General features: G+C 42.6%; 3 protein-coding genes across 3 annotated transcripts in view; 1 reads left to right on the top strand and 2 right to left on the bottom strand.

The window, feature by feature from the left end:
* Positions 1 to 10,041, bottom strand: part of LOC117896952 — a 34,401-nt gene extending 24,360 nt beyond the window's left edge. Inside the window, exons 1-2 of the mRNA XM_034805496.1 lie at positions 9,798 to 10,041; positions 7,765 to 8,443 (exon numbers count right to left, since the gene is read on the bottom strand). Of these exons, the coding sequence (XP_034661387.1) occupies positions 7,765 to 8,035 (271 nt within the window). The 5' untranslated portion in view covers positions 8,036 to 8,443; positions 9,798 to 10,041. The remainder of the gene's footprint in view (positions 1 to 7,764; positions 8,444 to 9,797) is intronic.
* Positions 10,042 to 11,611: 1,570 nt separating this feature from the next.
* On the top strand, positions 11,612 to 16,495 carry LOC117899438 (homeobox protein rough). Its single transcript, XM_034809442.1, has 3 exons — positions 11,612 to 12,134; positions 15,547 to 15,781; positions 16,041 to 16,495. Exons 1-3 carry the CDS (start codon positions 11,612 to 11,614, stop codon positions 16,399 to 16,401), a joined length of 1,119 nt encoding a protein of 372 aa, XP_034665333.1. The 3' UTR covers positions 16,402 to 16,495.
* Positions 12,562 to 16,701, bottom strand: LOC117896126 (oxidoreductase-like domain-containing protein 1). Its single transcript, XM_034804183.1, has 3 exons — positions 16,545 to 16,701; positions 13,025 to 13,293; positions 12,562 to 12,968 (listed from the first exon to the last, which is right to left on the bottom strand). Exons 2-3 carry the CDS (start codon positions 13,154 to 13,156, stop codon positions 12,705 to 12,707), a joined length of 396 nt encoding a protein of 131 aa, XP_034660074.1. The 5' UTR covers positions 13,157 to 13,293; positions 16,545 to 16,701; the 3' UTR covers positions 12,562 to 12,704.
* Between the last annotated feature and the right edge of the window lie 223 nt (positions 16,702 to 16,924).

The raw sequence follows: 16,924 nt of genomic DNA, 5'->3' as shown, positions 1-16,924 counted from the left end.
TTCACCTGTCGATCTTCAGAAAAGGGACAAAGACAGAAGACGAACGCCAGCGGAGAGCGAACATTGGGCATGGGAGAGCAGTGGACAGCACAGTGCAGAGAGCAGAGAGCGGTCAGCTTTAATCGTATGCGGAACAAACACACAGAGAGAGCCGAAGGTTGGTTGGGCGGGGGGGGACATAGAACTAGACAACCCAATGGAGAGGAACCTCCAGAGCGACACTCAACTCAAGTACCGTTAGAAACGTAGATAAGCTCAGCGCTGGCACGCCAAACGGTACATTCTGTGCAGTGAAACAGCGGGAAGGGGGAATATGTGCATAAATTGTGGTTAAAATTATGACAAAAACACAACAGGGAAGATTGGAACCACAGGGTAAATAGGAAGACATTTGCATAGATAGATAGGCCCTCATATCAAGTGGGATAAGTGGGGAAGAATGTCAGCATGGAGCATGTGGTCCGTCCCTCCAATCAATATCAATTGATACTGATATTGATAGCACTCCAAAATGATTCGTTGATCGTTCTGAAATAAATTCAAGCCCCTGATAAGCCGCTGAACGAAAGTTCTTTCTCATTTGCATATCAATGATTGGAGCGAAGATTATTGGGGGGAAGATAGGGTTACAGAATTTGTCAACTGATATCAAATTTATAGAGATTTGTGATATTTATAAAAGAGTTTTCATATCCCAAGATGAAGGGCATTTTATTTGAGATTTATTGGGTTATTTAACATTTAATTCAATAAATTCGATTCTGGGAGAAACTTATTTTTATAAATAAAACATTACTTTCCAATGCTTGGAACAACTTTCTCGCTGTAGTTAACTTCTATAAAATGCTGTATATATTAGGGATATTTGGGGAATTTTATAAGGACAAATAAGGGGCAATTAATTCATTTAAAAACGGGACATTTTTGGTGCTCAAGCTAAAATACATTTCACCTTCAGTAAAAAACCAATAAAAATTGGTATTTTCTCTTTGGAATATTTAGTGATAAATATTACTACATTTTAATGAAGCACTTTGAAATGCGTTGAAATGTGCCTCCTATGCACCTCCCGAGTGCAGTCTGCAACAATTTTCAAGCATGTAAACGCTGCTATAAAATAACAATTTTATGACTCAACACCGAACACCATAGCATCCGCGACCTCCCTCTCTGACGATGGCACCCCACAAAACGAGCTGTAACTAAAATGTCGTTTAAATAACTAATTTTAAAGGCTAAGGAGAAACAGCGTAGAGAAGAGCAAAGAGCAGAAAAGAGAGACCCAAAAATAAGTTTGTCGCCAGCAGCAGCAGATGATGAAATTTCCATTGGCGCCAACACACAAATATTTTTGGAAGAAAAACTACTTTGTATTTTTGAAGCATTTAATTGAAAGAAAAAGTTTTTAATAGCCCAAAAATATTTTGTGGGATTTACGTATATTTCTTGTTGAATGTGAAATGTGGATAAAAGCTATCTAAAATGCTGATCAAAATATTGCGACAAGTTGCCCCATTGGGGCTTCTTTCTCTCTCTCTTCAGGGATTACCTTGTAAGAGGCTTACAGCGGAAGATGTCGCCGTGAACAACAAGAGTGTTGCACAAACAAAACGTTTTATTATCATACCCTCTGTAGGGTATCATAAATTGCCATAAATTCAGTCAGTCAGTCAGTCGATGGTTGAAATTAGCCAGAAGCTGCCACCATGCAAATTTTCTTGTTTTCAGCTTCGTTTCGTAACACCCAAATGATTGACTGACTGACTGGCTGACTGATTTAGTTAGTGATTGAATGTCCGACTGCATGACTGACTGATGGATGGTGATGGTGCCCTACAGCCAGTCCCATTTCAAATATAATTTTATGCACTTGCAGCGCACTGTCTGCAATAATTGACTGTTTATTGGCAACATCATCCAAGTCGAAGTCAAACGTCGGCTTTCTGGCCTTTTGATCATTTATCGGATCAGTACCCGGGGTTTATAATTTGCCGCCTCTATCCGCCTATGGTGTCATATGGCGCCTCAGTGTCGGTGCTCAGACGGATCTGTTGGCCCTCAGGGTGTGTTGCCATGACAAATTGCTCAGTGCGGAAGCGTTTTTCCACCAACTGCACAACAAAAAATTGGTAATTTGTTTCTCTCTTTCGTTGCAAGTATTTTTATTGCCAATAATTGTGGCTTTGACTTTGATTTCCGTGTGGGTGCCACAGCAAGCAGGCGCCTCAGGTGTGTGGTGCAGTGAGGTCAAATGATTGTTAAACAATCAGCGAAATTTTGAGGTGTAAAAGAAATTTTAAGGAAATATTTTAAACTGAATATTTGATGAGTAAAGTGGATTTCCCACACCACCAATCCATAAAGAACATCCCAAAAAAACAAAGGGAAAAAAAGAGACTTATTTCATCAATTTATGAGACTTGTGCCAGAGCATTGTGCATACAAAAGCCACAGAGGAGAAAAAGAAAGGAAAGCCAAATTTCTAGGTCATTGTATATGATAAAGCCAAAAAAAAACCAACAAAAAAAAAAAAAAAGATAAACAAACAAAAAAGCGTTGTTGTCTTTCACGGGAACTAAAAGTTATTTATGCAACTTGTGGCCGCCTGAAGAATTCTCTGCGGTTGCATCGCACACACGCCTGAAGTTCAAATGTCAAAGAAAGAGATGGACATAAAACATCTGTGGAGAGAGAAACGAGACACTGCCGAGATTTCTATTTCAATTAGATGGAATACGGAGTAGGGGAAATAGTACTAGGGGATGTGGGTGATGTCAGAACTCCATAATGAATACACAATAATGTTGTTAATTTTATGTATTCTGTGGCTGCACATGCTCTCCATCTGCATTTGCATCTGCAACGATGCATCTGGCACTGGCCCGCATCTGTGTATTCCAATGAACTTCAAACTGCTTTGAATTTTACGACTTTAGCTTTTCGATTGACGAGATGTTTATGGCAAACAGCAAAGCTCTATGGATCTACAGCTCTACAGCCAGCGTTCCCAGCCATCGATCGATCGGTTACATACAGAATGGTGGAAAACAAGTTACCAGGCGGGTAATGGCATTATAGCCAACGAATCGTAGCGCCCACGAAGAAGCTACGCCCTCGCTTCACTGGTGACACCAGGTGCCGGAATTCTCTGTTCAGCGATTGACTTTTTGTATGGCACATATTTTTATTGCCTTTTATTCAAAACTTGTGTTGTTTTCCCAAAAAAAAAAGAAGCAAAACATTCACTTTTGTCGGTGTGTTGTGTGTGGCACTTTCTTTCTAATCGAAAGTCTGCGTCTTGGCTTGTGGAGAGTGGGTGGAGACGCAGATGGAGCTGGAGATGGAGGAGCAGCATGCGTTGGCCGCATAAGACAAAAGTCTAAAGTTTACTTTTCAAATTAACAAAATAAGTAAAAGCCACAAAGAAAAAACCTAACCAGACACCTGTTTACGGCTTGTACGCGAGTATCGTATCTTTTGTACGCCAATGCAATTTGGATACCCAAAATTGAAAATAGACAAAAAGAGTTTGAAGCATTTTCCACCGCCACGTAGGTGGGTTGCTTTGTGGCCTCAAACTGTTTGCAACAATACTTATCGTTTTTTGAACAATGGTTTCTTGATACAAATCTAATGAACAATTTGCCTATTTCTTTTGGTAAGCGATAGAAAGTTCCATTTTCAGATCTCCCCGAGATCTGCAAACAACAGAAAAGTTCATAAAAGACACCCCCTTTCGCCACTACCCGCACTCGATAAATTTTGTTGGTAAACAAAAACCGAAATATTCTCCCCAAAAGCATTGCACAATTTTCCATTTTCTTTTTTGTATTTTTTTCCTTCTGTAAAACTAAAAACAAATAAATAGCAACAACAAACGATTGAGAAAATAAACAAAAGAAAAAGAACAAATGGCCTGGCCTGGAGTGTATGAACAGTGCAGATACCCTTTAGTTTGTGGGGGTTGTTGGGTTTTTTTTTGCAATTTCCGAGTCGCTTTATGGTTTTCTCCTCGCATGTTACAAATCATTTAACGCATCAAACATACCCTAACAATACTCTGCAATTACAGGGCACTACAAACAGCAACAACAAAAAGTGAATCAGCAGGGGAATGGAATGGACGGTAAGGAAGAGGGGTCAACAGCATCGGGGGTATGGGCACAGGTTTTCAGGCCATAAAACTGGCCAGAAACCGTTTCATTTTCTTGACTTTTCGCAAAAGGTGTAAACAAATGGTAGGAAAGAAGGGGGAAGAATGCACAGCACACACACTCGCACACCGCCTCTAAACGGATTGAGTTTTAAAGTGTTAAAAACTACCTGTAAGATACACAGATACTTCCAGCATCCAGAGTGACTGCAGACTACAGACCCGACCCTGTTGGGAGGAGGGAGAGCCGCAGCAGCAAGCAGCATGAAATTGTTGGAAAAGATATGCCATGAAATGGGCTCTGCTTTCGTCAAATTAGCGTGGAAACGTTAACGATGGATGGACCCTGAATGCAGCACACAGCATCTAACAGATGCATTCTGTGGGATTCTGTGTGTTTCCCCTCGTGCAACATGTGCACCACTGCAACGCACTGCACTGCACTGCACTGTCTGTCTGGTGATCGTTGCTCTGTGGGATATTTCGCACTTTGCCTTTGGGTTTTCATGCCCGTCTAGTGTTCGTCTGCTACCTGTGATTTATATATGTATATTCCAACTGCAAAAACTGCATTCAGTTTTTATCTGTATCTGCATTTGCATGACAGTAACAGGGACAGAAACCTTGGGCTGTTATCTAACTCGAGGAATGCTTGGCTTGACTTTGGCACTTGATCTACACACAGAAGAACTCTACAGACCCAGAGAGAGAGAGAGAGAGGGGGTCTTGCGTCTCTTCTCTCCTGCTACGTTTCGAGGCCTCATAAATTCTCTCGTCGTTTAGTTTTTACGATTGTCGGCTGGCTTTGTTTGGCTCAGGCATACACGCAGACAGAGAGACATGGACATGGCCCGACTGTGCCACAAACACACACACAGATGCACTCGTACAGCGTTGTATCTTTCAACGTTTCAGCTCTATCTAAATACATGCTGAAGAGTTGAAGTGCCAGTGGAGAGACAGACCCCAAGAAGCAGCCACAACCAACAGCCAACAGCCTCCTGCTAAGATCTTCTGCGTACTGTACTCTCCAGGAAGAACTCGGGACTCGGTGCGCAGCCGCGCGACTCCAACTCCAACTCCAAAATGCTACCAAAAACTGGTCCCGTCCCCAGGCTTGGGCCAAAGTTTGCGTGTTTTGTTTGCTGAAAAAGATCCCAAAAATAAACCAACTCTTCTTTGGTTTTGGCTTTGACATTGGGGAGCAGCGCAGGGGGAGATTCATTCAGGTAGTAGCCCTAGTAGCCACTGTCTAAGATGTGGCCTCAGGGGCCAAAGATATTTCATATTTTTTCAGGAAATGTGGAATAAATTCCACAATAAATTGAGGAATGTTTCGGTTCTCTGCGCTTTTCAAGTTGTTCCGGAAGGTGTGCATGTATTTTTTTCGGTCATTTAAGAACTTTGGATAACTTTTTTTCTTCATTCGTAAATTAGTTTAAGTCCAGATAAGTATTGTCAAATAAAAAGATGTAAGCGATTTATACACTAAATAGTTAACTTTATGAGCAAGAATGTTTGAGTCAATGACTCAATCTTCGGTGTAGATTGTAAATTTGGTCGAATATAAGGCCAAGCTTGAAGTACTCTTCTCTTTCCTCACAAAACGTTTTAGAAACATGATATTTTCCATGAGCTTTGTTTTAATTTCAAGCACTTAAAGAACTATAACATAATCCTTTTTGTTGTTCTTTCAGACACATTATTTAATCTGCTTTAGGCTGTGACTCCACTTTGCTTACTCATCAGGAGCTGCTGCCCACGAAAATGGTTAAGGTCTGTTTTTAATTATGACACATTTAAGAAAGCCCCCGAAAATGTAAGGCGACTCCAAAATGCTGCCGAGTCATCCATAAGTTTAAGGCCGCAAAACTCCAAAGGAAAAGGCCGCCCAGCCGCACAGCGATAGAGAAAGAGTCGGCGAAAGATCTACTCGGTAGGTGCCGGAGAAAGGGATAGCGATGGAGGCAGAGAAAGACCCCGACCCAACCTCTCTTTCCTCTCTCTTTAGAGACATGACGAAAGTACTTTCATTTTCACGCTCATAAAATGGGACTCGCATAAAACTTGAAAATGTTGTCATAAAAAAATCAAAAATGTACGAAGCGACACAACATTTAAGCGGCTTAAATGTCATTTAAATAACCCCCCAAGATCTGGGAAGAGGAGCAAGAGGAGGTCAAGGGGAGCCCACCAGGCACCAGAAAGGGAAAGACTACCTTTCGAGTCGATACTCGAGACTGGAGGAGAGATCCCTTTCACTCTATCATCGTGAGTGCCGGGGACAGGAAGTGGAAGTTTGCACTCTGCCAAAAAGATCGAAGAAGAGAACCAAACCAAACCCCAAAAAATGATCGTAAGAAATATGAAAATTAAAAAGAAACCCCTGGGGAGGGAGGGGACTGGCAGACCAGACAGACAGAATCACGTCTCCCAAGCACACGTCTGGGTCGCTCTGTGATTACACTTTAATCTGGTTATAATGAGGCAAGAAAATTACTCCGACGGATGTGATGTGCTGCGAGCGTGCCTTGAAGCAGGAATGAGACTCCCGACTGAGATTGAGAGCCAAAGCTGTGGTTGACATCCTGGTTGCCAGCTGTGGGCCACCATTCATCTTTCAAGTGCAGCAGAGATTGGATTACCAGGGGGGTGTGGGGAATATACGCTGACAGAACTAAGGAAAGGGCGGAGGGAAGCGAATCCTCAGAGACTAAAGAAAAAGAAGAGCAAAGAGCAGACAGAGACCCTTTGAGGGAACAGACAGACCCTCGAAACAGAGACACAATGCAAAGCAGTCCGAAAACTATAAGACTTTGCCCTGCCGAAGTTTGGATACCCTTGAAAGTTTTAGGGCTAATAAAAGACACAATATGGAGAAATATATAATTGAATTTTACTATTTATGATTATCAGAAATATATTTCTATAATTTATTCCTCCTTCTTTGCGTTACAAACATCTGCCTAAGTTAAATATACTCTTTCCAAGGGCACACAAAAGGGAGAGAAAGATCCAACCGAAACCGAAAAAAAGACAAACGAAGGAGACAATCGAGCAAATACACTTGTTCGGGTAATCTGCTTTTCTGTTGTTGTTTTTGTTGTTGTATGTTTCTGAAATATGATGCCGCCAAGGCGCAGGTCATAAATAAACCAAAGACACGATCGAGAGACAGAGCGGCAGGGGAAGGGGGGAGCGAGAGGCAGGAAAGTGTTGTAAGATAAGCGTTAGATAAGCGCCGGCATACGGGAGACATTGTACCTGGAGAATGCAAGAGGGGAAGAAGGTGCAAAGAGTGGAGTTTGGAGTGTGGTACCCCAAAAGTGAACACTTCCTCTTTTTTCTCAAAAAAATTAAAGTTCTTTGGGTTTTCTTGGGTTATTGATAAGGAGGGGCAATGAATGAAAGTTGTAGGTTGGGTTAGATGTTGTATGGTTTACAATTTCCTGGAAGAAGTTGGAAAGAGAACATAAATTTGGTGTTGTTCTTACTAATATGAGATATCATATGATACCCATTAGAGCGAAGTGTGGAAGAGATTTCTTTCAAATTAGTTCTATTCCCTATAAAAACACCCATCTTAACATTAGGATTTCTCCCCCATTTACCTGAACTTAAATGGATGCCCGGCAGAATCACCGACGATTCCGCTTTGAAGCCTGCCGTCTGTAGGCCACTGCTGCTCGTTGGCTTCTCCATGGCCATGTCCAGGGTGGTGGATCCATCCAAATCGACGAGGGTGTTGCCCTTGAAGAGACCCGCGCTGCGGTACTCCTTTGCAAAGGGTGTCGCCGCCTGGGCAGCCCCCGATACCATTAATGCTAGCCACACAATTCGGCACATTATTATTTCACTTTGAGCCACTTCTCTCGGCCACATTGTGGACGTTGCACACAGGTTGCACTCCACACACAGACACTCATACAAGAGATACAATGACGCTCCAGTCGATTGGGGGGAATTATAATTTAGACGACGCGTGACACTTTCAATTAACACCAAACACAGAGCACGGAGTGCGCAAAAAAAAATGTATAACTTTTGATCATTAAATTAGTTAAAGTCGAGCAGCGCGACACCGTGACAGAGTGACTTGACTTTGATGCGGATCGTAAATTCAATTTTGCTCTCTTTTTGCGGCGTTTTTTCTTCTTTCTCACTTTTCTTATGTTCCGCCAGTTAGTGAAATTATTTGTGTCAGCAATTAGTGGAGACGAGCGCCGCCCGTCCGTCCGTCAAAAGCCAGGCGCTGGCCAGGGCCTTAAGTGTGTCACACGATTTTGAGCACTGCAAAAAAAGATAACAGAGATGGGGGTATACGATTAGTTGGCGTATAAGGAACAGAAGAGTATATGCATGCAAATCCAATAAAATAGCAAAAACTAGAATTCAAATGCCCCCTGTAGACGAAATTTCGTTCAATCTAAAAATGATGTTTGTTTATTTTCTGAGTTTATTTTCAACAAACACATTTTCGAGCATAGTCACTTTTTTTGGTGGACACTTTTTGTGATTTTGGTCAAATTTGGCACGGTTTTGGCTCTGTAAGGTCAGGTTTAAGTAATTTTCGTTGTTAGTCCAACGATCAAGCATACAACTTGCATGAAAAACGGTAAGGAAATTTGTTGTCTATGCACAGCCAACTTCTACGAACTAAAGAGCTCTCTTAAAGGGTATATTAACAACAAAAATATCACATAGCACTTTTTGAAGAATATTTATTTACTGTACAGATGTCCACATATAACGTTACTTTCTGCCCATTCTCCACTCCCTCATTCTCATTCCTAACGGAACACATTGCCGACAGCTGTTCGAAATGCAGTTATGTTGACAACATGCACTCACAGCGCAGGCGCAAGCGCCGTTGCAGCGATATTTGCTATCAATCAAAAAACTACATTTACGTTAATTTCCATATAAATTTCCCCATAATCTGGTGGGCATGCGCGGGACGGATCGGGAACAGGACATGGAAGATCGGATATAAGCCCACCAAAATTCCCGCAATGAGTATTAAGGAAATCAAAAGAAAAATCCCTCAATAATCCCAGCGCCTCTCTCCCACGCCCCGCTCACCATAATATGATGCTGTGCGTGTGCGAGGGAGAGAGAATGTATGTGCGTGTGTGGGTGATGCGCCCTTAGCGCCGCTCATAAAAAGATCAATGGAAACGCAGTTATTGTTCTTCTTGTTGGAGAAATGGAAGAGGGAGAGCAATGAAGCGCAGCAGAGAGACAAGCACATGGCAGATGCTGTCTCGCTCTAACAGCGCTTAATTAAAAACAACAATAAAAACTGATGGATGAACACACAGAGACACACACACACACACTCGCACATAACCAAAAAGGCTTTTGAACAAAAACGAGTTTTAACAAAATATTTTGCATTGCATAAAAAACAAACACACTCCACTCGCGCGCACAGCAAACAAACAAAACGCAATATCAAGACAATAACCGATTTAAGTCATATCCGCCCAAAGGGGGAAAGGTGGCGAGGAGGAAGAGCGGCATGCGAAGGCAAGTGCAATGTTTGTTGTTGCATGCCTTTGCTTGTTTTTGCCTGTCCGCCGCTTGTTTTTGCAACAAAACGAAATTGGTAAAAGAACATTCCTGCGGGATATGGGGCCCATACCTTATTTTGTTTGTTTTTCATTAAATTGGTTTATTCCTTTTTGCACGTTCTTTTCACTCTCCTTTCGAACTAACGGTACTAGCGCGATACTTAGGGCACACGCGAAGCAACAGCAAATCGTTTTTGTTGTTAACTTTTGAAGACAAACAGTTCGTAAATACGATTTTTTTTTGTTCAACCAACAACCAAACGAGCGCGCGCAACGAACCGCACGATCGAAAATTTAAAAGTTTATTGAGCGCGCGAACAATTTACGAATGACGGTGGAAAGAAAACGAAAAAACAGAGTTTTTTAGTGTGACAGTGGTGTTATCGATCAAATATACCGTCAGACCCTTGGAAATATACCGAAATATAACCTTGCATTTTCAAAATATACTGTAAATATACTGCATCTTAAATCATATTTCTCGATTTCGATGTTCTATTTGATATTACTAGCTTGCGAAGACTTTTAACTCTACAGCAATTATTTAATCCGATTTAAGAATCAATTTGGCTTATTAACAATACTCTTTTTTATTGGATTGTATACCTTATGACCTTATTTTTTACAAATTTGTATTTGAATTTTTCATTTGATGGCCAAAAAACAGAGTTCTCAGTGAATTCTCTATTGTGAATTGGAAAGAGGGCACGCAATTATGAGTAAAAATATCAGGGACTGCAAATGACAGTTATGAAAGCAAAATTCAAGTAAATAAATCAATTTGAAGGATCAGCAACTTAAAATAAACAGGAAATTATATTTCAGTCATAGCTATCAATATCAGCTTTAAATTTTATAAGTTATTTTTAATTCTCTCAAGGATCAGGAATGCGCATTCAATTTAACAATCAATAAATCAATTTAACTTTTATTTTTAACTATTTTTAAATAAAAGTTATTGTTACAAGTAATAAGTTATATTTCTTATAGAAAAGTTTAAGTAATTCTCAAATTACAATTTTTAATTTAAAATTATAGCAGTTTCTCTGTTCAAGAAATTTTAAGTAACAGGTACAGGGACATTTGTACATTAGTACATTACATTATTTTTGCGAAGCTGCTTAATTGTTCTGGGTGGTTCGTTTCTTTGCTTTGTGTTAGTTCCAAAAATGGCCGTTAGAAGTGTATATAACTGCGAGAAGAACATAGTTGGTGAAGAGGCGTCTCGACTCCTTTAATCCGTAGACGGCCCCAAAAGCTGGCTAAATCAAATTTAGCAATGATGGTAAAAGTTTTAACTCTCTAAATTGTTCTTAATCTTTTTTTCGCTTTTCAGCCAATAAAAATACCTAAAAAGTGTAACCAATGAAAATCAACCAATCAGCATTCATTGAAAGAATATTATTGGCCAATGGAAAAGGAGCAAAAACGGATAGTATTTTTGTCAATGGGTCACACTACCTTACCTATCTGGCTGGTCACACCAATTTCATTTGAATATGCGCACGCTCCGTCCAGGACTCCACTCCATGTCCTTGCTGCAACACCCCTAACGAGAGGTGTTAAGTTTCATCAACAGTCCAGCCAATCAGCGTCGTTCAGCCCTGCCTTGGCCTGCAGCCTGTGGCAGGATAACGTTTTTTTATTAAACGGCAATTTTAGGCGCCTTTGCTGTTAATTTTTGTGATGTGGCGCATAATTTGTTTGTTTTTGCTAGCGCTGGCAGCGTCAGCGCAGGATAAGCGTCGACGTCGCCGTTGCCGCCGCTTGACCAAAGGTCCCATCCGCCGGCCATCGGAAGTGACGCAAAGTTCAGTCGCTCGCCGATTATACAAGCGATTAGTCGTCCACTTAGCGCCGTGCCCATAACCGAACGCCTCCTCCAATGCAACGCCAACACCAGGAGCCGGTGACTGCTGTGCAGGGGAACGATAGGGATCGCATGGAGACCTCCTCCGCCAGTCCCATTTCGCAACAAATTCCGTCGCAAACAGAGACAAATATCAGGACACCCACGCAGCGTCCTTCGTCGCCGCGACAGTTCTTCGAGCGACTCTACGGGCACCTCGAGACGCGCAGCAACGAGAGCGGCGACATCGATGTGGGCACCCACCACAAGCCGCCTGCTGCCTGCGACACGCCCTACCACAGCGACGGCGGCAGCGTCTCCTCTCCGGACATTTCCATCAGCGACGAGCGCGTGTCCCTCGTTGGGTTTCCCTCGTACGAGTTCTATGGCGCCTCCAAGGATTACCCGTCGCAGCAGCAGCAGCAGCAGAAGCACAGCTACGGCAACGAGCTGCCTGGCCTGGCAGCCGGCAATGGAGCTGCCGTAGCCGTCCTGCCCGCAGGATTTCCGCCGGGTTTTCCTGGTGATCCGCATTTCAGCGCTGGATTTACTGCCTTTTGTGAGTAGAGAAAAAGCTACGCTAAAAGCCAATTGTGTTTGGTAGGAGATTGAAGCTGCAGGTGAATAGTTTACGGCTTGGAATAGAGTTCTTTAGATGGTTAAGACGCAGTTCAGAAATGAGTAACGGATAAAGAGATATTGCGGCACGCGTGCCTTAGATCTCAGCTCGAATATTAGTGCCCAAAAAAGGATTTACCCTTAAATGAACACCAAAAAGTGAGACCAAAATATAATGAATTAGCAGTGGCAATATCTTGAGATATTCCAGGCCACTTAGCAGATCAAAAGCTAAACCAAAACTGTAAGCAAACTGAGACTAAAGGACACCAAACTACTGCCACAACTTTCCCTGCACAACAGAACATTCCTTACAATGATTCTTTGATCAGAATCGATCCCCAAATCACTGGAGAACACTCACTTTGTATGCCATTTGCTTCTCAGCCCTTAGTTCTTATAATGAGGTTTGTTGTTCTTAAACGCTAAGTACATGAGTAAATTTGAGCTACTACGAAATGTTTCCTAACTATCAGAAAAACCATACATTTTGGTGTAATTTTTGTTTGTACTACTTTGAGGGTGTCTTTGGAGTGTTCGTGTCCTCGTTGGCACCTGCTGCTGGGGGCTGGGGTTTCTCCTCGTGCAGCAGCTTCATTTGGCGCAGCTCCAGGCTGAGAAACATCTTCAGATTCGGATCGGTGATCTTGCTGAGGACTATCTCACGGGCACGCTCGTCATTGTCGTCGAGTAGCTTGGTCAGCGTTTGGGCGTAGTCCAGCCAGACGCAATTGGCACAGCCGGACATGCAGCATGAGGTGGGCTCGGGGGGTATCTGAAGGTACGAAAAACCTATAGAAAAAATGTGCAGAAGAGAGCTTAGATCCTTACCACAATGTCCTTTGGCGTCTTATCGGCCAATTGCCTGGCCAGGGAAGCGATGGCCCAGCGTCCGCCTCCGCCACCTCCGACTCGCCTCAGCAGCAAACAGCGCGGGCAACTGAAGCCCAGAGGAGCGAGCATTTTGCACCAGATCCCGGCAAGAACTCCGAAATTCTAAGACTGGAAAGGCGTGGAGGAAGTGTTGGGCATTTCACACGCCTCCACCGAAGCACAGGTGCTGCCGAGAGCCGGCCAGCAAAAAGTTAGTTCCGCAGGAACTACAAAAAATCGGATGCAGAAAAAGAAAGCAGAAAAATGATGAAGTGCCAGTGATATTGAATATCATCCTTACAGCAAGGATTATGTAGAAATCAGCAATGAAAAAAGCCACGAACTGGCCACACAATGAGAAATGGGGAAGAAAAATTAGTTGGGGCAGAAAAAAAAAATATAACAACAAAAAAATGAATGAGAGGAAAAAAAATTAAAATGCATTCAGGTGTGAAAGTTTTCGTTTACTTGCGGCATTTTCGTTTTCTTATGCGGTTGATGAGGTTTGCGGTTTGAGGTTTGCTTTTGCGGCTTGTGGTGTTGGGGGGGGGATGGATTCAGGTGTGTGCTCAGGTGTGGGCAGGATAATGAAAAAAGGATCATGCAGTGAGGCAAATGGTGGGTAATCATTGGAAGCAATTGATGAAATTGTTTGCCAGTGCAAAAGGTTAAATTATGGGATGGAAGGAGCTTAAAGGAGAACACCTTAAACCTCATGTTATCTGAGGTAAAGTTAAGGGATTTTTGTGTATTAATATTTGTGGATATTCTTTTAGCAATTGAAAGTGGTTTGAGCTTAGCTTTTTGGAGGAATTTTAACTTTAATTGTAGCTCAAATTTTGATTTAACAATTCACACACCAAGACGCAGTTTAAGGCCTTTTGCTGTCGCTACAAAAACTAAAACTAAATCAAAGAAAAATCTATGAAATCTACTCCCCCCTGCTGTGTCACAGATTCACTTACAATATTCATTTAGCTGCCAGGCTAAAGCTTGTACAAATCATAAGTAAGCCAACAAAAAATTAGCATTGTAATTGAGCTTGACAGGAAACCTAAAAAAACAGAGGGGGAACCGCAACAAAACCAACCAAAGGACACTTGCATATTGAATTTCACACGTGATTTCAAAGCAGCAGAAAGCCAGCAAGGAAGAAGGCGACAGAAAAAAAAAAACACACAGAACTTAAGCCTGTTTTGAGGCAAAAGGGGTAATCAAGCAAAAACTACTCGGTGGAGATTAGCAGCGTAAACTCCCTCCCCAATCTGCTGCGCCATAGAGTCTACACTTTTCCCAGAGCTTCACACCCACCCAGTGACAACTTGTCAGCTTCGCTTCGCCTTGTTACATCAATTAGAAAAGTCCCTAAAATCCAGCAAACAATGTTGCGCGTTGCGGGAAGGGTGGGGCAGTCATGGGGGGCATAATGTGCGGTTGGTTGGACCAATTCGGCGACAACGACAGAGCCGAGCCGAGCCGAGCCGACACACACCACACAGTCAGCAAATGCAAACACAAACGGAATAGTCGGGCGGATGGATGGTCGGAAAATATGAATGAGAGTCCTTGTCCTCTCTCCTCACGGATGACGATGATAATGATGATGATGAGGATGGCAGGGGAGTGCTGGCCAGCTGCTGGCATTGTTAAAAGTTTCCCGGATCAGCAGCACAGGACTGCTCGCCCAGCCAAAGAAAAAGAAGATGCTAAAAAAAAGCGGAAACTTTGAGGAACACGTGTAAAATGCATTCACTAATGTGCAGCACAAACGCGATGAAGATGAAGAATCGCGGCCAACAGCAGTGTTTAATTATTTATTTAACTTAACAAACACGCAAGCCACATTCGGAATCGTTTAGCTGCGCGAGGACTTGTCGGGATGGTTTGTTAATGGAAGATTAATTTCGCTTCAACATCTCTATTGTGTGCGGGCGGATGAATGGGTTTGGGCAGGGGATTGGCTTTGGAATTGAGCATGGAAATAGTTTCCGACTATGAATAAACGTTTAGTGATGTGAAGGCAAATGAGATGAAGATCTATTTAGACATTTGTGGGACATGGGAAGTGCTTGTGGCTTTGGGCAGGCTTTTGGAATGGAAGCGAATGATGATTGGTTGAAGAAATATTTCAGGAAGATTGAAGAAGAGGCTAAAGAATGTATGGAGACTGGAAAATGTACTATGCCATCAATATTTGAGGAGTATGCTTCAGGAATTTAATGAGTATTTGGCATATGGTAAGGCTTTTGGCCACGAATATAGTTTCCAGTAAAATTAGAGAATTTCTGGGTATACTTCCGGATGGAATTTGCAGTTGATTGGAACAATATTTGTTCAGAAATATACAGGAATAAATGACTGAACTTTGATTGGGAATACTTATGGCTAAAATAGCACTACTGGCTACCATTTCTGCTCCTCTATCCTCTATGGAAAACCCCCTTCATCCCTCTCTAACACTAATTCTTCCCCCCTTTCAGTGGCACGCCGTCGTCGCAAGGAAGGCAGACAGCGTCGCCAGCGTACCACCTTCAGCACCGAGCAGACGCTGCGCCTTGAAGTGGAGTTCCATCGGAACGAGTACATCTCCAGGAGCCGCCGCTTCGAGCTGGCCGAAACGTTGCGCCTCACAGAGACCCAAATCAAGATTTGGTTTCAGAATCGCAGGGCCAAGGATAAGCGCATAGAGAAGGCACAAATCGATCAGCACTACAGGTGAGTGGAGCACCGAAAAATGGCCAAGGGACACCTCCGCTTTTTTTTTTGAAACGGAAGTAATTCAAGGAAATGTCACAATTTTAATTGATGTCCCTACACCCGCACATAAAATTAACACGAAATTAATTTTACGACATTTATGCGCACACAAACGCAATTAGACAGACAGACAGACGGACAATATCCTTATCGAGGGGGAGGGGAGGGAGTTTACCCCTCTAACTGGAGTACTATTTTGATGTAATCAATTTTTCAGAAACTTTGTCGTGGCCAATGGTTTTATGAGCTCTATAATGGGTCATCAGACTACAACGAGTTACGCCGCACCGGCCAGCAGTGGGACGACGTCGCTGCCGCATGGCGGAGGCATCGGCGTGGGCCTCGGCTACTATCCACCGCCAGCGGCGACGGCAGCGCTGCCAAAAGACAGCACGCAGGGGCACGCAAACAACAATGGAGGCGGACATCCAGATGCTAATTATATAGACATCGAAGAGCGCTACGAGACGCAGCCACGCCGACGCCTTCCCTTCAATATTAGCAACAGCAACAGCAACAGCGTCGGGGGCGGCAGCGGCAGCGGAAGTGCTGGCAGTCGTACAGTCAATACTTGCTAGCAATTAACCAGGCAGCTACTTTTAATTGAGCTTTAACTTAGATTTAGCCACTAAACTAATCACAATCAGCATAAGCTAATTACCGAATAAATTTAGCCGAAAAAAAAAACACCAACCCGAGCGTATTTCTCTGCTTTTCTCACCTTTTGGACACTAGTGAAAGTTTATAGAGAACATTTGCACACTCTTAGCCCCCGCAGGCGTTTGTTTATGTAAGAAAAAAGACGAGAAATTGTTGTTTTTAACAAATACAAGAAAAAACGAACAAACAATAATGCAGCCCTGTGGGGCAAACAGCTGTTGCTTAACAGAGACATGTGAAGTGCAACAGTGAAATGTTAACGTTAACACTTCGCCGCTGTCTTTTTATTTATAGGCAATCCAATAAAAACAAGTACTTAAAGTCAATTCTTCTCCTAGAATGGGATAAAATTATAGTATTAGTGCTGCAACATTAAATAGAATAGCAATTTCGTGGAAAATGATTTGAGATTTACGGTATATTTTTAAAATGACTATGTAT

The sequence above is a fragment of the Drosophila subobscura genome, chromosome O (assembly GCF_008121235.1).
Source record: "Drosophila subobscura isolate 14011-0131.10 chromosome O, UCBerk_Dsub_1.0, whole genome shotgun sequence".
NCBI lineage: Eukaryota > Metazoa > Arthropoda > Insecta > Diptera > Drosophilidae > Drosophila > Drosophila subobscura.
Note: the sequence above shows the minus strand (reverse complement) of the source record. Positions and strands in the feature narration are given on the sequence as shown.

Excerpts from the sequence above, each read along its gene's own strand:
- LOC117896126 (XM_034804183.1), bottom strand. The coding sequence starts at position 13,156 with ATGCTCGCTCCTCTGGGCTTCAGTTGCCCGCGCTGTTTGCTGCTGAGG. Across the intron at positions 12,969-13,024 it reads AGACGCCAAAGGACATTGTG|ATACCCCCCGAGCCCACCTC; the intron begins GTAAGGATCTAA and ends TCGTACCTTCAG.
- LOC117899438 (XM_034809442.1), top strand. The coding sequence starts at position 11,612 with ATGCAACGCCAACACCAGGAGCCGGTGACTGCTGTGCAGGGGAACGAT. Across the intron at positions 12,135-15,546 it reads CGCTGGATTTACTGCCTTTT|TGGCACGCCGTCGTCGCAAG; the intron begins GTGAGTAGAGAA and ends CCCCCCTTTCAG. Across the intron at positions 15,782-16,040 it reads CAAATCGATCAGCACTACAG|AAACTTTGTCGTGGCCAATG; the intron begins GTGAGTGGAGCA and ends TCAATTTTTCAG.